At 47.7% G+C, this 20,857-nt stretch overlaps 2 protein-coding genes across 3 annotated transcripts; one reads left to right on the forward strand and one right to left on the reverse strand.

The window, feature by feature from the left end:
- Positions 1-284: 284 nt before the first annotated feature.
- LOC135808461 (natural resistance-associated macrophage protein 2-like) lies at positions 285-3,904 on the reverse strand. Its single transcript, XM_065321651.1, has one exon. The coding sequence runs from the start codon at positions 2,940-2,942 to the stop codon at positions 1,260-1,262; it is 1,683 nt and encodes a 560-aa protein (XP_065177723.1). The 5' UTR covers positions 2,943-3,904; the 3' UTR covers positions 285-1,259.
- A 407-nt stretch (positions 3,905-4,311) lies between these two features.
- On the forward strand, positions 4,312-19,363 carry LOC135808462 (muscleblind-like protein 2a). Of its 2 annotated transcripts, none has more exons than XM_065321652.1 (8): positions 4,312-4,622; positions 4,783-4,920; positions 7,411-7,569; positions 9,292-9,636; positions 11,573-11,701; positions 15,343-15,664; positions 16,414-16,627; positions 17,784-19,363. In XM_065321652.1, the coding sequence occupies exons 1-7, from the start codon at positions 4,425-4,427 to the stop codon at positions 16,593-16,595; spliced, it is 1,473 nt and encodes a 490-aa protein (XP_065177724.1). In that variant the 5' UTR covers positions 4,312-4,424; the 3' UTR covers positions 16,596-16,627; positions 17,784-19,363. The 2 variants fall into 2 exon arrangements, with proteins under 2 accessions (XP_065177724.1, XP_065177726.1); XM_065321654.1 differs by having other exon boundaries at positions 4,314-4,622; positions 11,576-11,701.
- The last annotated feature ends 1,494 nt before the right edge of the window (positions 19,364-20,857 follow it).

Genomic DNA, 20,857 nt, shown 5'->3' on the forward strand with positions numbered 1-20,857 from the left:
GTTTTTTTAAACCTTTTTCCAGTACATGTAGTTTTTTTCAGAGCCAAGGAAGGGGTCCGGGTACCGGGTACTTGTTGTACTCAATCTGAAGTAGTCAAGATGGCAAGGTACATCAGTAATACAGTATGTCATTGGAGGATGCCCCCCCCCCCCCCCCCCCGCAGTGTGCTAAGTAAGAGTCAGACTCAAGACAAGTGCTGAGATGCTGCGAAGGCAGGGCCGCTAGGGCGTAATAGTGCACTGTCAGAGTATCAAAGACAAGGTGGAGCAAGGTTATCTCTCGCTGCACTTTTCAGTTACATGTACATGCTCAGTTCAATCATCCGGCAACAATATAGATAATAAATAGCCGTTCAAGTTTTTGGTACTTCAGTATGTAATATTAATAATGTTGATTCAGCTGGTTCTGCTCATCGCGATTCTCAAAACTTAAAATTGCATACAATATTTCGTTCGTCCTTCATGCTCGATGGATCATGGCAAGAGTAGATAAACAAGAGTGTGCAACTCCGGATCTCTCCTGCACAATCTGCAGATACCCCCGCCCACGGCGGAATTTTTTGTTGACGTCACCTTTTTTCAGAGAAACGCGGACTTGGCCGCAGAGCAGTGTGAGAGCACGTGCTGGGCACAGACATGTCCGGCCAAGTGCACGAGGGAAACCTCTCCAAAAGGCTCGCAGCGCGTGCGTCGTCGAAAAGATTACGTCAACAAAAAATTCCGCCGTGGGCCAACCCATCCGCGAGTTGCACACTCTTGTTTATCTACTCTTGATCATGGTCAACAAAACCAAGGTTGGAAAAAAAGTACACTGGTATTTTGTATAATATTAAATTTTTCAAACACTACACAGTGTCAAGCCGGCTAGGAGAGAGAGATAATGATACTGACATAATGTTCTGATAAACACTACGTACACCAATATTATGATTATTATAATTGTAGGAAGGAAAGGGACATCAAGAGACATTATTGGCTCAACATCCGAATTATATAATTCACGCAGTTCCTTCTAAACACACCATATGCCAGCAAAACAACAAACAGACTCTGCTGTTAGTGATTCTCACAACAAAGAACCAGCAAGGAATTTGATACAGATGATATTTATTTTATACAACTGAATCAAAAAAATTCTCCAAGTGAAACATCCTAAAGGAGGTGCTGATATCACTTCCTGATTTATTGCGATCCACCAAGCACGATGGTGCTCACACTACAATTACGTCAACAACGATGCAACGGCCAACATTTGTTGTCTAATCATCGTCTTGAGTCTCAAGGGAATTCCTGTCAATGCGGGTATACCCGTTATTATGAAGCAACGCATATCTACCTGAAGTCTGACCCAACTTCTCAGAAAGGCCTCGTATATACAGGCCAAATACGGACAGCATGAGATAGCCCACCAACACGGCATAGATTACAAAGAAAACAATAATACCGAGGACGACGCCAACTCGGGAGACTGTTGACGGGAGTTTGCCATACAGACTGCGGAAGAAGTTGAATGTGAAGTAGAGATTAACTCCCATCACCAGAACGGCCAAGATCCACATGGCAATCTGCATAGGAAGACCCGCTCTAAACTCACGCATCACAGCCTTGCTAGAGGCAAAGTGCAGTACAGGCAACACGGCAAACGGTAGAAGAATGGATTGCAGGACATTCAGCCAGTCGTTCAAGCCAGTGAGATCATCAATTCCCGCTGAGATGGCAACGAACAATGTCGGTGCAATTGCTATAGACCTGGTCAGGAGCACACGCTTCCAGCGACTCCAGCTGATGTTCAGAAACCCTTCCATGGCAAACTGCCCAGCATACGTACCAGTCATGGTAGAACTTTGGCCGGCCGCCAATATACCTACTGCCCATATGTATTTGGCTACATCGCCAAAACGACAACCCAAGAAGATCCCTCCCTTGCGCAAGTCCAACTCAATTGTACCATTCAAAGTCAAGTCGGAAGCACTTCCCAGCGCAGAGCAGTTGAATTCATTGATGATGGTACTCGCACTCATGTTGAAGAATGTCTCAGCAAACACGCACACTACAAACAAGTTGATGACGAAGGACACCATCAGTGCGATAGCAGACTCAATGAAGAAATAGAAATTGGCCTCTTTGACCTTCGTAGAAGATGACCGATCGACATCCCGGCTGCGCACCAGGGCAGAGTGAAGGTAGAAGTTGTGCGGCATAATAACAGCACCAATGATGCCCACCGCTTGTTTTAGCGCTGGCCGATCGCAATTTGAGCACCAAGGCACAACTAAACCTTTCATCACCTCCGCCTGGTTAGGTGCTGCTACAATATACTCGTAACCAAACGTCACCGCCATGACGGTGATCAACATGCAGAAGAATACCTCCAACTTGCGCAGACCGTAATTGTCCAGAAACAAGAACAGGAATGTATCGGCGATGGTGATCAGGACCCCGGCATACAACGGGATTTTGCCGTTGCTAAGCAACGAATAGGCAATGGCCGTTCCGATGACTTCTTGCATGTCGGATCCGACAATGGCCAGCTCGATCATGAGCCAGAGGACAATACGTGGTACACGGGGATACTGTTGTCTGCACAGTTCTGCTAGATGCTGCCCGCTGGTAACACCCAGTCTTGCTGCTAGGCGCTGCAGCAACAGACCCATGCATGTAGCACTGAATAGCAACCACAGCAAATGAAATCCGGCAGCGCTCCCAGACTGCATGTCGGACTCGATGTTCCCCGGGTCAAGATAGGCGATGCTCATCAGAAATCCTGGGCCTGTGAATGCCCATAGCTTGCGAAACGAGAACAGTTGCTCGCTATCATCGTCTGGTATCGGAATTGTCTGTTCCAAATTGTTTTTGGGCTTCTGGGGTAAGAACGCACGGCTTAACGACACGTCCGCACTGTGTGTATTGACCTGACAGGCAATGTCCGCTGATTCGGCCATCTCAGTGCTTGCCGCAGAACTAGAGGGAGAGACAGAGAGGCTGATATCGCTAAACTGAAGATGTGTTTGCACTCGTTCGTCCTCACTGCATCCAGGCCCTGTATGCGGGCGGGGTCACGGTTGGTTCTGTTGATGAAACAGACAATTGCTGTTGGATGCTTCCAAAATGACGTAGTTCGTACATTAAACGAAAGGAATCCGTCATCCGCGAGGCACTGAGCCCTGTTCCACTCGGCGGGGGGGGGGGGGGGGAGGGCAAGCGGAATAAGTGTAGAGTGAAGACGAATACGAAATTTACTTGAGACTCCACGCAGTAGTTGGAGATAAACATCCAGCGATAAACGCAGTCGTCACTGGCAGTCGTTACTGTTTCAACTCGCAGAAGACTGAGCCAGTGTCACCCGAGTCCTGCCAGATGATGGACTGTTTTTGCTTGAGCGTTTTCTCCCGTTCGGTCCAAGCTGACTTTTCACTTGTCAACTGTTTACCCTTACGCGGTCACTTGCCTTCCTAGTTGCACAACACAGCAGTAGCCGCTAGCCGTAACACAACTATTACTAAAACTGAAAGGTTGCAAGTGTAAGGTTTGATCGCGAATAGGGGATCTAAAAGTTAGTTGATCCACTTCCAGACATATAATACTAGTATTTTAGATGTAGACCAATGGAGTCTACAGGCAGTACTGACTGTAGCGGTATCCTGGTTGGTGGGTAGATCTACTCTCTTGAAGGTGAATCGGAAATGATCCGATATCCAGTCGAAGCCATTATATAATAATTTAATTATTAGGTCTCCAAAAAACAGGAAATCAGGTGCCGGCGACCGTAAACTAAAACTAGTACTAAAGCAAAACTACTGTAGGTCACCACCAAAACGGCAAAAGATTCGACTCACAACTGACACAGTGACAGTCTGTCTACCATGGTCTACTGCCAGCAGCTACAGTTTCCAGCAGTGGTTTGTCGATCTACGTGCTCTGCCTCTGCTGATCTGGTGCTCTTCACCTGCCACTACTGCAGGTGGGTTGTAGATCTACCTGGCCAGCTGTAGCTAGCTAGAGATCGAGAGTCGTGGTATTTTTACGACTCACAGCTATAATAATTATTACGTTGCCATAATATTCGCGTCAATCAAAAATAATGAAATTTTAATAAGTCAAAAATATTTTTTAAACGCATACTGCGGCATAGAGCAGGATATGAGCTGCGCATCTTTGATAGTCAGAGCCTGACTGAGAAAAGTCCACATTTTCGAAGTCCACATTTGACAGTGTTGTCAGCCACACATAATGCATGCTGCACCTGTCACTCCCTCATCAGCTCAGCTCAGCACGCTCTCACTCAGCCTGAAGTTGAACAAAAGGTGGCAGGTTTTCGTAGAGCAAACACACACTACTTTTCTGTTTTCATTTTCCGAGTCTCAGTTCTAGTGCATAGGACACTTTTCCCTCTCCAAGTCATGCTGGTAATGAAAACTAACTGAATGCTGGCCAGAGATTTAGTGGGCAGTTCTTGTCCTAGCGCAATGGCCAGAGACAATCGCTGGTTGCAAGTCGAGGTATGCCGAGACTATTTGCGAGGAGATTGCTCTCGGTCTAATGACGATTGTAAATATGCTCATCCTCCGGAGCATGTGGACGTAAATAATGACAAAGTCGTTTCATGTTATGACCACTTGAAAGTAAGTTGGTCTTCGAATAACTGCTTGATATCTCTGCACATGTGTGAAACCTTTTACCCCGTGAGCTTGTATCTTCGCTGGAGTCAATGGCTTTCAACTCCTGCAATGAAGTGAAAAAACATTTCGCCTCCACAAATTATTTTTTGCAATTATTATCTAGGGTCAATGCACTCGGGCGAAGTGCAAATACCTCCATCCCAGCCGCCGCATCAAGAAAGAGCAATTGGATAATGCGGGCAGAACGCATGGCCATCACCAGAATGGAGATGCGAACTACCCAGCGACGAGATCTTCATTGGTGAGAAATTGGTTGCTTTGGGTTTCGAGAGTACTTTTTTTGTTTGAAAAATCAACATTCAATTTACTGGCCCTTAATTGGTAGACTTAGCTGTGATTTTACACCGTTGCTGCAGAAAGTCGAAGTGAAGGTAATATACAAAGGCGAATATTGTCCAGGTGCTGATGCTGATATCCATCAGTCTTGGTATACTTCTACTCCATACATCCTTTGGATGAATCCTAATAATGAAATGCTGTAACCAGCATGCCACACGCATTGCGGACAGTACCGTAAGGTCACGTTAATTTTCGCCGGAAATCCGATTCCCTACATGACCGCAACAGCCTCACTTGGAACTTGCTTGCCGCATATGTCGCTAGTTGCCATATTTGTCGAAGTATAATAACGCTTTTGGGAAATGTTGTAGACCTCTACATTTAATGCGGAAAAATCATATCCGGAGTACGGTTCGTACCACCATACTCTGGATATGAAAAACATTGTGTTGGGCCTGAAATGGTACATGTCACATTCTGGCAAGTGCGATCATATCATACACAATCCAGTTCATAGGCAACAGTGATGTTTGATCATTAAATTTTATAGTGTTAGGCATGTTAGATAACATGTTCTGGGTTCTACTTTGAAAATTCTCCAATGGCCGGAAGAAAAAACCCCAGATTGAAGGCTTGAAGATAGCGAATTGGAGGTACGTGTGAGTTTTATTCATGCTCCACTCGCGAAAACCGTGGCAAGATCACTTATGACTCCTTGCACCAAGTGGCAGGCGCACATGGGATTCAGAGAGCACATGTCAGATGCGTAGATTATGGCAGTTTTAAAAATTCGACCTTCAGTTCAAAGTGGGTATAATTAACCCTTTATTACCGGATTACTTGCACAGCATGCACCAGGATTACGAATTTCAGCACTATTTCCAACTTCACCAGGTCATAACTTTGGTCTCCTTCACTTGATTTTCACAATCTCGGGCTCGTTGGAAAGCTCTTGGCGAGAGCAACGCCAGGGTACCAAGCTCCATTATCCAGTTGCCACAGATCAGGCGCGGTAACATAGCAAAGTCCTCTCCAAGCCTGATATGCAAGCAAATTCGTCCATCAATGCCATTCTACTCTCCTTCATCGCAGAGCGCTCAAATTTGTTTGAGACGATTCAAACTTCAGCTGACTACGTCATTATCATGTGTTTAGTCGCTCAAAGAGCGCACGAAAAGGGATTTTCCCAAAAAATGGCGATGTGATCGATCAAAAATTTGAATTTGCCGAGGTGAGAATACGGCGTGCGATATCTCTGGTGTCCGACATCGTAACTCTTCGGCGATTGTTGCATTGGATAGCTTGGAGTTTCCGCTACCAAATAGACCTTTCGATTGTTGAATTCGCACAAGAAATGATCGAGTTACGAAGATATTACTGGCCTGCAGACTTTCGATCATATATGATCGAAAGTCTGCAGGCCGGTAATAAAGGGTTAAACCCAGTTTTCCATGGAAATTGTGTTCAGGCAAAGAACACTGATACGAGATACTTCTGCTTTAGAAGAACTAGCATTCATGACTACACTCATACCTCGTTTATCCGGGCGGTCCGGGACAGGGCACTGCCAGTAACTTTGAATGTCCATAACTCTGAATCACATTTGTTTTGATTGCGGAAAGGCCAGAGATATTCCATGTGATGCGACTATTTCCGCTATAAGTTAACATAAGAGTAGTAATTATTTCCATTAACACTCACCTAATGGTGCCCGGTAGACCGAAGTGCCCGTAACTTCGGTGTCTGGATAACTGAGGTGTGGGTGTACTGAACAAATCACTGCGTATTTACAGTGTATAGAGTACAGATAACAAGAATTCTCATTGTGACATAAAATTCCATCGGTCTCTTCGTGTTTGTCCTAAGAAACGTTCGACTGTGGGTATTTCAATGGTTTGTGCTTCGTAATTTATTCTAGAATGGACAGCATTGTGTGCATCCATCATACCAATCCTGTCGCGAGAAATCAATCGAATACTATAGTGTAGCGAACATTTGATCTCGAATGTAAGCCCATGCCTATGAGCAGGAGTACACACAGGTCAGAGTATGCAACTCTGCATATGGGTTTATGACAGCAAAGTTCATCGTTTAGTACTTTGCGTCATTTCGGACCAGTCATGGAAACTGCGATCCACAACTCTACCGTTGCACTGCGTCAATGCGATCTGAAAAATACGCCCTTGGCTTCTACGACACTGTCTGTTGCACATTCTGGTTCATGCACTCTTGCAACGACGTGTGCATTTTGGTCCGGAAACCAGCATTGTGTTCAGTAGGAGCGGAGCGACTTTACAGTATTTAATGGTTTACAAATGACGTCTTGCGGTGCAACTTCACTGTGGAGCTTGTGCAGAAGCTTCTGAAAGGGCCTGTGTGCGAATATGGCAAGCTTGGCATGTTGCCTAATTGTTAGCGTGTGTGCTATCCTATTCCTGTCCACCTTTCCCAGATCAGCCCCTCGATTCCACAGCTGGCCATGGAGCCGACTATTGACCCGGGCTTTGCCAACCGGAGCAACGCTGCAACTCCCGTACAGCAGCCAGTGGCTGTCAACGGTGTTCGACCTCCTCCTGGTGGTCGCCGACCAGACGGTTCCGACCGAATGGAAGTAAGGTTTTCTGCTTGGGCTGCTGTGAACTTTTTAAAATGTTGCTGTCTTTACACAGTTTTATAACAAAGAAAAGAACCAAGGAACTACAAGTTACGCTATAATGTCCACTAACACCACCAGTTCATTGGCAGTTAGTTGTAGAACGTCAGTACCGTTGGTCAGTGTTGTGCAATGTTATCGCATGAGCTGATTGTCAAGTAACTGGTGGTATTAGTGGACATTATAGCATAACTTCTAGTTCCTTGGCCCTTTTCTTTTCTATCCTTGGCTCTCCATCCGAGTGCATTCTTTACACAGTAGTGATCATGTGACTAACTGATGACCACACTCTAGCGTAGACTGCGGTCACACCAAACGAGTCGTGTTCAGTTTGTGCTGAATGGAGGAAAGGGAATCTTGAGTTTTTCACCCTCGGTATACCTGTACGTGAACTTTGGTGCGGGTATGCCCTGAACTACCACACATAGAGTCATGTTGTCGAAATCTTGTCTAGCGAACGGAAGGCAATTCTCTGAAATAGTGGTGCGGTACTTGCTTCTTTTGTGACAGCTGAATGCTTTCAGCACAGGTCGCTCAGCGCTTTCGAACAACTCACGGCTAAGAGCCCCGAATCTCCACTGATCTGTGGGGTACACAAGTGCACTCTTTGGCTGAACTGCTGAGTCGCATTGATGTGACTGCAGCGTTGGTGGTAGAGCATTGCTAGCCTGTAGCCAAGGTCCCTGGTTTGAGTCTTGGGTGTTGACATGTAGTCAAATAAGGACTACTAACTACAACTTCTCTTGTTACTACTATTCTCAGTACACTCGTAGGGCTTTTAGAATGATTATATTATCTCGAGGAAAGAGACTGGAATATCACAAAGGACTAGACTAGGAGAATAGCACAAAGAGATCGATCAGCCTGCGCAAGCGCAGCCTTCAGGGTATAACTAAAGCTATGGAGGGAAAAAGGGGTGCGTGCAGTAAGTGGGAATAGGGTGAGCGGGAAAAGAGGTGCATACATTAAACGAGACAGGGTGAGCGGGAAAAGGGGTGCATACATTAAGCGAGACAGGGTGAGCGGGAAAAGGGGTGCATGCAGTTAGTGAGACAGGGTGAGCGGGAAACGGGGTCAGCAGGGAGTGCATGAATATGTGTAGGGGCCAGGGGAGTGTGTGCGTATGGTAGTGTGTACGGGGCTCATACATTTACAACAGACAGTAGATGTTTCCCCGATACAAGTAAATAGTGTATCAGGTGTTATCTTTGCTCTTATCTAGCATTCTGCAAAACAAGGATTAATGCAACATGTGATTAGAATTGACAGCCAGTATATAGGGCTTAAAGTGCTATGTCACAGCATAGCAACAATTTCAAAAAATTCAAAAACTGGATCCACTTGGATCCAGTTTTTGTATGGATCCAAGCACATTTCAAGCCGTCTTACTCACAGTAAGGTGGTGTAGCCAGTGAAACTGACTGATTTGGCTACTGGGGTCGGGGTTACAACTGGTGGCGAAGTAAAAGTCACCCCTGCATACGACATGAGCGGGTTGCTATGCACCCACATACTGAGGCAATAGCAAAGTCACACCTTAGTGGATCCAAAATAGAAATCTGATGTCAACTTACTACTCCCTGGCCGTTTTTGACGTCATCACTTTCAAGCCCTATTGACCTGTGAATCGCTGCAAGCTTGGCTAACCTATTCTTCCTTGCCGTTGCTTGCTTGCTGTAGGCGTGCAGGGAGTTCTTGCGTGGCGCCTGTCGACGGCCTGCTACCGAGTGCCGCTTTGCACATCCGGGCCCGCAGGTGCAGTTTGACCCGAACGACAACTCTGTCACCGTCTGCATGGACTTCATCAAGGACCGGTGCATGCGTCGCTCGCCGCCGTGCAAATACCACCACCCGCCGCCGCACCTGCAGCAGCGTGTCCGCCATCAGCAGCAGCAACACCAAGCGACGCTGTCGTCTGCTGGTGCTGCTGTCACCGCTGCCACCACGGGCTACATTCCAGCTCATGTCAACGCTGCGCCACTTCCGCTACCAATTGTCCGAGGGCCAGCAGCCCCTCAGGGTCGAGTAAGTAATCATTTTACCCCATGCACAGTTGCCCTACCGCTATAAAGAATACTTCTTATAACGGCATTGTCTTTGTAACAATCTGTTTCTGGAAAACACAATCCAGGGAGGTGGAAGTACACTTGACCGATTGCGCTGGCCTGACAAATGTAGTAGGGGAAATTGCAGTTCACTATTACGTACTGTAAAAGCAGAAACTTTCGGTGGTGTTTTATTTTCGGTACCTTCGGTGCCGACAATTTTTACCGATATTAGAGAGGTTCCGCACTACGTAAAGTTTACGTTAGTGGGCGGGAAAAACCCGTGAATTCGCGAGTTTGCACTCCACTTACGGAAAGTTGTCTACGTAGAGTACGTAGATAGGGCTCTGATAACGTAGCTGGTCCGTAAGCGGATTGGGGTACAAATTTATGACTCTCTCCCCAGGTCGATCTGGTCGTACACTGCCGCGTTCGGAGTTGCCAAGGGCAGCTACGTGATTTGAACACTCCGTATGGCGGAACCCAGATCCGCATGCAGTTTACGTAAGACTTTCCGTAGATCGACTACGTTTTTTACTAACGTAATTACGTTATGCGGAACCTCTCTATTAAAACGCACCGAAAATTTTGGTACAACCGATACTGTATACATGTAGTACTAGTACACCTACCTGGAGAACGGGTTTTGCCGAAAATTTCCCTCTACCGAACCGCCGATTTTGGAGAATACTGAAAATATTACACCACCGAAAATTTCTGCTTTTACAGTACATAGGACATGCATCCGCATTATGTGACGGATGATCCTGGCGTTGTTCAAGTGTGAAAAAAGGGGTGAGAAAAAAACCCATTTAATATGACAAGCAAGAGTATGTAACTGTGCTTTTGGCCCAAGGGGCAAGTTATGGGACAGTGCGCCGCCCGCTGCCTTTATTGCGTAACCTGCCTGCATCATGCCTTGCTCTCATGCACTAAACCCCCAAACCTCTCATAGCAGCACATCCATTTTTGCTGGGTTAGTTGAGTACCTACTCAATCTCCAAGCTTTGGGTGCAGAAGCCCCAGTCCCATTCAAAGTTGGCTTCCAACCACAAGGTAAGGGCAGAGTTTGATATTCTGCAGTGTGCTGGTTGCAGATGCTGGCTGTAATGGAGGCAGTGTGCTGGTTGCAGCTGCTGGCTGTAATGGAGGCAGTGTGCGCGCCTCCGTCCCATAGAAAAGAGACCATACATGCATTTTCTTGGTGATGGATTCTGGACAGACGGCATAAAGCAAACCAGTTGTCCGTATAACAAAGCGCGTGCGACCCTGATAATGATGTTTCTTGGTGTGGTGCAGATATCGTGATATGGGTACTACCAAGAGTACATACGGTAACCCCCCCCCCCCCCCAGAGTGTGCAACGCCTGATCCAGCTCTGCATAGGGTTTTGGTCGAGCGTAATCGGATCTTTGCCTCATAATACCGTACACATCTGAGGGGAACCCGGGGAATCGTGGGTACTCTCGGATCAAAAACAACAGTGTCCTGGCTCGGGACCGGCCTTGCGCTGGTGTGGAGTGTACGCATGACATCAGAAGATCCGATTACGCTCGACCAAGACCCTATGCAGAGCTGGATCAGGCGTTGCACACTCTGGGGGGGGGTTCTGTACTCTTGGTACTACACATCAGTGCGACTGTATATTCTCCTTGACTCGGAGGCCAATGGGAATGTACAGGTGTACAATTAGTGCATCTGTAATAATTACAGTAATTTCAGTCTTTTCCAGCCACCACCCCTGCACCACACCGTTGTTTCTGAAAACCTAAAACCGCTCTCAATGTTTGTGCTTGGAAGAGATCAACATTTTCTTTCCACTTAACCAGACCTGGTCTCGTGTACGGCTCTTTTGGTGTGTGTGTGTGTGTGTTGGTGACTGTGTAAACTCTCTTACGCTCACCATTTCTTTTCAGCAGGCGTACGATCGTCTAAGTATGATCACGAACGGCATGGAAAAGATAGATCTGTCGGCGGCCGGTCCACCACCTGCGCATCCGCATATCATGCCCGCTGGCATGGCGCCACCTCCCGCATTTGACCCGGTAAGCACCTATGGGCGTCTGAACTTTATTACTGCCTGCAACCAGGTGTGCTACATTACTCCAAAACAGTATTGACTATTGGGCATGACTGGCAATAAATTCATCAGGTACAACTGAATACATCAAAATCTTTTTTACCGGGTCATGCCCAATGTTTTGACTGTTCTTTCCTACGGTTCACTTGCGCAATCTCATCAACTACTGCACAGCACATTACTCTATCTCTCTCTCTCAATCTCACTACCTCTATCTATATATCTTTATTCCGTAGCTATGCAGAAGACGTTACTTCAGTATCGTCTGGCGCTAGCCAGGGTCCACACAGCAATTTGGTGTTTGTTTGTTTTTGTCATGCCTGGCGCTATCCCGTATCTGTCCCGTACCGTACCATCAAACACAGCTGACCACGATATTTGCTGGCTCCCCTGTCTGTCCCGTACCGTACCATCAAACGCAGCTGGCCACAAACAGCTGGCCCAATATTCGTCGTATTATGTATACAACTCCCTGATGTATAGGGAGACTTTCTGGAAAGAAATAGGGAGACGAGGAGGGAATGCAATTAGAATGGACGTCAGTTGCCGAATAGGTGATAGGATGCGTCAGCAAAAACATACTTTGGAAGAGAGATCCCGTCGTCTCCAAAATAACCGTGAACGGGCGAGTCAGCGCGGTCACAGGAAACGTCGGAAGAGAGATCCCGTCGACTCAAGAACGCCCGTGATCGACAGAGTCAGCGTCGGTCCCAGGAAACGTCAGGACAGACATCTCGTCGACTCCAGAACGCCCGTGATCGGCAGAGTCAGCGCCGGTCCCGTCGCTATGCAGAAGACGTTACTTCAGTAACTCATTGAAACGTTTTTGCAATACAATGATGTAGCTAATCGAAGGAAAAAATATTTCCATCAGTTCTAACAACATGCACGATGAGCTAGGCAACAAAGCATAGCGTAGGGCCCAAGAACGCCCGTGATCGGCAGAGTCAGCGCCGGTCCCAGGAAACGTCAGGACAGACATCTCGTCGACTCCATAACGCCCGTGATCGGCAGAGTCGGCGCCGGTCCCAGGAAACGTCAGGACAGACATCCCGTTGACTCCAGAACGCCCGTGATCGGCAGAATCAGCGCCGGTCCCGTCGCTATGCAGAAGACGTTACAGTAACTCATTGAAACGTTTTTGCAATACAATGATGTAGCTAATCGAAGGAAAAAATATTTCTATCAGTTCTAACAACATGCACGATGAGCTAGGCAACAAAGCATAGCGTAGGGCCCAAGAACGCCCGTGATTGGCAGAGTCAGCGCCGGTCCCAGGAAACGTCAGGACAGACATCTCGTCGACTCCAGAACGCCCGTGATCGGCAGAGTCGGCGCCGGTCCCAGGAAACGTCAGGACAGACATCCCGTCGACTCCAGAACGCCCGTGATCGGCAGAGTCAGCGCCGGTCCCGTCGCTATGCAGAAGACGTTACTTCAGTAACTCATTGAAACGTTTTTGCAATACAATGATGTAGCTAATCGAAGGAAAAAATATTTCCATCAGTTCTAACAACATGCACGATGAGCTAGGCAACAAAGCATAGCGTAGGGCCCAAGAACGCCCGTGATCGGCAGAGTCGGCGCCGGTCCCAGGAAACGTCAGGACAGACATCCCGTCGACTCCAGAACGCCCGTGATCGGCAGAATCAGCGCCGGTCCCGTCGCTATGCAGAAGACGTTACAGTAACTCATTGAAACGTTTTTGCAATACAATGATGTAGCTAATCGAAGGAAAAAATATTTCTATCAGTTCTAAGGGGCCGTCCGTAAATATCGAACTTTTTTCACCAAACGAATTATTTTAGTTTAGACCCAACCCCTCCCTCCCTCCCCCTCAGAACGTAAAAAATGTTGATATACATGTATATACAACGGCCATGTACATGAATCAATGTTTTCTGAAACGAAATTGGTCAACCCCCTCCCACCCCATAACGAAATTATTTCGTTTTGTGAAAAAAGTTCGATATTTACGGACGACCCCTAAACAACATGCACGATGAGCTAGGCAACAAAGCATAGCGTAGGGCCCAAGAACGCCCGTGATTGGCAGAGTCAGCGCCGGTCCCAGGAAACGTCAGGACAGACATCTCGTCGACTCCAGAACGCCCGTGATCGGCAGAGTCGGCGCCGGTCCCAGGAAACGTCAGGACAGACATCTCGTCGACTCCATAACGCCCGTGATCGGCAGAGTCGGCGCCGGTCCCAGGAAACGTCAGGACAGACATCCCGTTGACTCCAGAACGCCCGTGATCGGCAGAATCAGCGCCGGTCCCGTCGCTATGCAGAAGACGTTACAGTAACTCATTGAAACGTTTTTGCAATACAATGATGTAGCTAATCGAAGGAAAAAATATTTCTATCAGTTCTAACAACATGCACGATGAGCTAGGCAACAAAGCATAGCGTAGGGCCCAAGAACGCCCGTGATTGGCAGAGTCAGCGCCGGTCCCAGGAAACGTCAGGACAGACATCTCGTCGACTCCAGAACGCCCGTGATCGGCAGAGTCGGCGCCGGTCCCAGGAAACGTCAGGACAGACATCCCGTCGACTCCAGAACGCCCGTGATCGGCAGAGTCAGCGCCGGTCCCGTCGCTATGCAGTAGACGTTACTTCAGTAACTCATTGAAACGTTTTTGCAATACAATGATGTAGCTAATCGAAGGAAAAAATATTTCCATCAGTTCTAACAACATGCACGATGAGCTAGGCAACAAAGCATAGCGTAGGGCCCAAGAACGCCCGTGATCGGCAGAGTCGGCGCCGGTCCCAGGAAACGTCAGGACAGACATCCCGTCGACTCCAGAACGCCCGTGATCGGCAGAATCAGCGCCGGTCCCGTCGCTATGCAGAAGACGTTACAGTAACTCATTGAAACGTTTTTGCAATACAATGATGTAGCTAATCGAAGGAAAAAATATTTCTATCAGTTCTAAGGGGCCGTCCGTAAATATCGAACTTTTTTCACCAAACGAATTATTTTAGTTTAGACCCAACCCCTCCCTCCCTCCCCCTCAGAACGTAAAAAATGTTGATATACATGTATATACAACGGCCATGTACATGAATCAATGTTTTCTGAAACGAAATTGGTCAACCCCCTCCCACCCCATAACGAAATTATTTCGTTTTGTGAAAAAAGTTCGATATTTACGGACGACCCCTAAACAACATGCACGATGAGCTAGGCAACAAAGCATAGCGTAGGGCCCAAGAACGCCCGTGATTGGCAGAGTCAGCGCCGGTCCCAGGAAACGTCAGGACAGACATCTCGTCGACTCCAGAACGCCCGTGATCGGCAGAGTCGGCGCCGGTCCCAGGAAACGTCAGGACAGACATCCCGTCGACTCCAGAACGCCCGTGATCGGCAGAGTCAGCGCCGGTCCCGTCGCTATGCAGAAGACGTTACTTCAGTAACTCATTGAAACGTTTTTGCAATACAATGATGTAGCTAATCGAAGGAAAAAATATTTCCATCAGTTCTAACAACATGCACGATGAGCTAGGCAACAAAGCATAGCGTAGGGCCCTGAGCTTCCAAGCTCTCTCGTTTCCTTCCCCTGTCATGTGTGTATACTACCACTCTTTCTCTCCTCTTTGCAGTTCCTGGCGCAAGCGCAACAGGTTGGCCAAGCTGGCGTTCGTCCGCTTCAACCTGTTCAAGTGCTTCCGCATCGCCACAATGTCGCCGCGGCAAGGCCCATTGCTGGAGCACCGGGTGCAGGGCCAGCCACCAATGGCTTCCCCGTGGCTCCTCCACCGCCCGGTGCTACTGTCAGCAATGGGCGTGTGTCGATGAACATTCCAACGGCGGCATTCGGCGCTGCACCACTCGACACTGATGGTCTAGCGTCTGCAGTCAACATTGGTGTCGCACGCCAGCAAGCCCAGTCACACGTCCAGTTTGAAACGCAGCACATGCATAGTGAGTATAAAAATGGCTGCGCTGTATCCAGGGTGGTATCGTGTCTGTCTCATGATGTATTTGTTCAACTTTAGAGAGACCCGGGGTATGATTTTCTGTGCCAAAATCCGTATGGGCTCTACGGATTTTTTCGAAGCGTGATCTTCATGTTTGTCAGTCTTTGACGGCAGGGAAAAATATTCACGCTGATCAAGTGGTCGCTGAAAGCATCTGTTCACTCAGCCAGGTTTTGCCCCTACTGGGTAGTGCTCTCTCTCTCTCTCTCTCTCTCTCTCTCTCTCTCTCTCTCTCTCTCTCTCTCTCTCTCTCTCTCTCTCTCTCTCTCTCTCTCTCTCTCTCTCTCTCTCTCTCTCTCTCTCTCTCTCTCTCTCTCTCTCTCTCTCTCTCTCTCTCTCTCTCTCTCTCTCTCTCTCTCTCTCTCTCTCTCTCTCTCTCTCTCTCTCTCTCTCTCTTGCTCTCTTGCTCTCTTGCTCTCTTGCTCTACTGCTCTACTGCTCTACTGCTGTATTCCTATCCACCATTCCACCTCTACTCCTTGCACAATCTGAAACTGCTGAACTTTGCAGCAGATGCGTGTACAATGAACAAGACGTCCTATGGTCTACAAGTACGGCTATATTTTAATAGCCCAGGCGAGTACCCGAATGCTGTAATAACCCCTATTTTGTAGTTACAAGTGGGAACGGGTTCTGGTACCTTGAACAACTTGAGAGCTTGAATTGTTTGTTTTTCGTTACCATTGCCACTAGGCTCCCCCTGGAACGACGAGGAGGCGCTCTTCCGTGCGCAACCTGCCTGGGCTGCAGCCGGTGGTCCTCCCAGGGGCATGCCATTACATGCCGCTGCTATTGCTGGCGCCGAATGGGTTCCTCACGAGCAGCTGGTGTATGACACCGATGCAACTGTCCAGAATGGACACAACGGCATGTGACCTTGTTTTGTTCGCTGCGTGTCTGCTGTCCAGTAAGTATATGAAGTGGAGATTGGATATAACGGCCTTGCATATAACGACAAGTCGATTATGTTACCCAAGTTGTTTAGCAGGACCTTTACATACATTTTAGATCGGGTAGCGTGACCACGAGAATAGCGATATATCGGATTTACTGACACATTGTTGGTCCCCAAAGACCTGAAAATGCATTGAGTATAACGACTTTCCCGCAAAATTCCGCTTGTATTGGGCGGACTGGCATGCATGGAACAGGGCCATGTCACGTGCTAGGACCACGCTCGGTGTCCACCGTACACTGCCGAGCAGAAGCACGATGTACAGTGATTTATGTACATGTACGTGCCGCGGTGCATTTGCCGTGCATGACCTTTGGCTTGAACTACATTGTACTAGTATGCATGCATGACATATGTACATGTTTGTGAGAAATTATGACACATAGATGTACATTATGTGTGTGTGTATGTGTATGTGTGTGTATGTGTGTGTGTGTGTGTGTATTGAAGTGTGTGTGTGTGTATGTGTATGTGTGTGTGTGTGTGTGTGTGTGTGTGTGTGTGTGTGTGTGTGTGTGTATTGAAGTGTGTGTGTGTGTATGTGTGTGTATTGAAGTGTGTGTATGTGTGTGTGTGTGTGTGTATTGAAGTGTGTGTGTAATTAGGGGTCGTCCGTATTTTTCGAAAAATTAAAAAATCCGTCCTCAGGCAGAAAGGGGGTGGGTGGGCAAGAGCGCTGGCGGAATTTAATTTTTTGATTTTTCGTACTTTTTTTTTCTTTTTTTTTCTCGTCAGTGACTTTCATACACTGACATGTAGTGCACTGTAGATGTAGTGTAGGATCGCAAACACCAGTATGATATTACCGGTACATGACTTTTTTGTAGTTGTAGGACGTGCATGGCCTTCGGTAGACCTCCTACTCACTTTACTTAGCTACTAGTACTTGACATTCATGTACATGTAGGTGCAATCAGTGAACACGGGGTCAGGAGTTCTTATTTTCGAGCTGGGCATCGGTAAAAATCAAAAAATTACTGGGAAAAAATGGGGGGTGGGTGGGTGGGTCAGAGACAATTTTGCACGGGGACGGATTTTTTAATTTTTCGATAATTACGGACGACCCCTTATGCTGTATTTTCCCTGTGCTCTGTTGTGCTGATTGCAGGTAGTTGCGTTCCATCCGCCGTGTGTAGATGAGGCGTTCACCTGTTTTATATCGTGCTAGTGTTGTCATGCACACACGGGCGTGTTCCGTTGTTGGTGGCGGAACTGCTCTCTCGTACTTGTCAATGTTGCAGTGAGTGTGGGGGTGTGGTGCCGGTTGCTGGCTCCTCTCCTTGCCGCCAGGTTATCACACAGTACTATCGTTGGCCCTCCCAGAGCTGCTGCCTACACTTGGGACGGCTGGCCGTGTCAAGCAGCTGCATGTGTCCAGGGCATCCCAGGGCATGTTCTCTGGTTCCGGGGTGCTGCTTGATGGACCACCGTCCTGGTTCTCTCTCTCTCTCTCGGCGGCTCTTGCTACTGTGAGCCCCTCGCCCCTCACTCTCCCTGCTGCTCTTGGAGCAATGTCACAATGACTCTGGCAGGTGTTCTTACTTCTGCAGATGTAGCACCTATCACTCTCGATGCTAGTGTCCAATTCCGTTTCTCGTGGTCTTATTGTCTGGCCTTATTCTGCCAGCAGTAGGCTATGGGGTATTGTCACTTCAGCTTTAGCCTCCGTGTTCTTGTCAAAACTCGCTGTAAACTTTTCAAGCCTTACGCTGGCTTTCTTTGTAACTTGTCCTACATTTTCCATCTCGCTGAAATTCGCTGCACATAGCTTTGCTTCTCCGTCAGCTGAAGAGCTGCCTGCGAAAACAAGGGGCCGCAGGCACATCATTATTTTGTTGTTTTTGTTCTGCCATCTCCCTGCCACCGCTAGTACACCGCTTGCTGGCTGTGATCCGCTGTAATCTTGCGCTGCCCGCTCGTTTTATCTAAGTTGACCCGCTGCATGTCCGTCTGTGCTGCTCTGCTTTCCACGTTGCTTGCTTGAGTCCATGGTGGCGTTTGATGTCCCAGTCGACGGGCTTGCTTGAAGCATCAGGACTTTTGCCGCCACGCTTGCCATGCTTGCTTGCTCGCTGCTGCTGCTTCTTGCCGCGTGTGGGGTACTGCTGCTACTGCTGCTGTTTGCCTCTGCTATGGCGTCTCTTGATTTTGAGCTGAGACTTGCTGTTCTGTTCTTTGACTTCGATTTATCTGGATGTCTCTTCATGAGGATCTTTCAATGCATCGCTGTCCGAGTTGAGTGGACTCAACAGAGATTTTTTTGTCTTGTTTTGTTGCTTCATTTGAATTTGATTTCTCCCTATTCTGACCATTGCGTTACGTGAATACGGTTTGATCATTTTAGTCGGTGACTTGCTGTTTTATCATTCAATCCGCTGATTATGGCTGCTCAATCTGCTGACTATGGCTGTTCAACACACTGATTTTGGCTGTTGCTCTATTCCCCTCCTGACCTGAATGATTCTCAATCATATTTTTCGACTTAATGTAGTCTTTCTGTTCGAATCTTTTCGATCTCTTCTGTTCTCTGCTGCTCGTTTGTCCTGTTTGCATATTGTCACCATGCCGTGCCCTATGCTACAAAACTCTTTTGCAAGTTCTGCATGTGTATACTGCTCTTTATCAAATTATTCCTCACGCAAGAAGTCTATTATGACTATACCAATGGCCACGAGGCCTACTACCGGATGACTAGGGTGACTCTTGTGTGGCTGGAGGTCTAGATCTACCGCGGGTTTCCAGATTAGCGCAATACCCTGTGATTATGACTGTATGGTTGGTTTCAATCAAAGTACATTGTATCTGTTTATCTACCAGTATCCTATCCTCAGCCACTGCAGTCATTTTGGCCCGGGAAGGGGACATTCTTGTGGGAAACCTTTGATGCTGTGAGGAGCAACACTGGCACGCCGCGCACTTGTACTGCGGTCGGTATCATGGAGTACAGTGTAGTAAAATACCCGGTATTCTACTACTCCCTGGTCGGAATCTAAATCATTAGGGTTTTAGCAGTGCGGCGTCTGCCAAAATCTTGTCCAGCTACAGTGCATTCTAACATGGGTTACCTGCTCTCTGTCTCTCTCACTCACACTCACACACACACACACACACACACACAGTGGCAAACACAACAAAACTAAATTGCAATTACATGCTATTATCATGACAATAGCCATCAACACAAATCATTGCTACATGTGTACAAATCCCAGTGAGGTAGCATGTTTAATATTAATATCTCACTCCATTGAGCAGAAAAGGAAAACAGCGTTATATTACATGAGCTGCCGGTCCAGCCGGAAGATGCTATGCCAGAGATAAAAATAACTATCATTGCGAGAGTGTTCTGATTAGATATAGGTTCTAGTCAACTCCTGTTCTCTGCAGCCGTCGCCAAAAGCAAGCAAGTGGTCTACAGTGGCTGGGCTTCATGGTGAAAATCTGTAATTACAAATGGACCACAACAGTAGACCTGCTCGGGCCATGCGTGCCTAGTAGAGACAAATTCGACAGCAACAGACCTACAACATGTGTATGTTGTAGAGGTGATTGATTAGTCAGCCGAGGTCATTCAGTCCAGCAGCCCACACGTAGGAACTACTGAATCGGAAGGAGAGCTCAGTGCTCAGCCGAGAATAGAATGGTGATCCGATAGGCTCCCCAAACTCGTTCCCATCACTGTCATCACTCCAACTGACATCATTCCCAATACAATAGGATGAGTGCATTGCTTTGCACGCCGATATCACAGTCCCAAGTTCTGGTTATCATCGGCAATGTTCCACCATTCCAGCTAACGGGTCCTCAGCATATTTGAGACCGTTCTGGCTTTCCGTTTCTGTGTACTAAAGAAACATAGTCCACAGGGTGGTCTATCTCACCCTCAACCCTCTCTTCGGATCATGCAGTATCCAATGCTACCAGACCCGGCACTCCTAGCATACTGTCATACTGTCTTCACTGGAATTCCACCACACGCAGGGCGGCACGTTTCCAATTCTCTTTGGCGTTGCAGTGCCATGGACTTGATAGCAGACTATAGCCTGCTGACATGTTTGATGGTGTAGGTTGCACCGACAAGTACAGTACTAGGAGCTGCATTCATGTACCTGATCATGCTGAGTTGTGGTGAGGCAGTTCTAACCGCTGCGTGTACCCGATGGATACGTCCAAGCGGAACAC

This window comes from Sycon ciliatum, chromosome 2 (assembly GCF_964019385.1).
Source record: "Sycon ciliatum chromosome 2, ocSycCili1.1, whole genome shotgun sequence".
Taxonomy (NCBI): domain Eukaryota; kingdom Metazoa; phylum Porifera; class Calcarea; order Leucosolenida; family Sycettidae; genus Sycon; species Sycon ciliatum.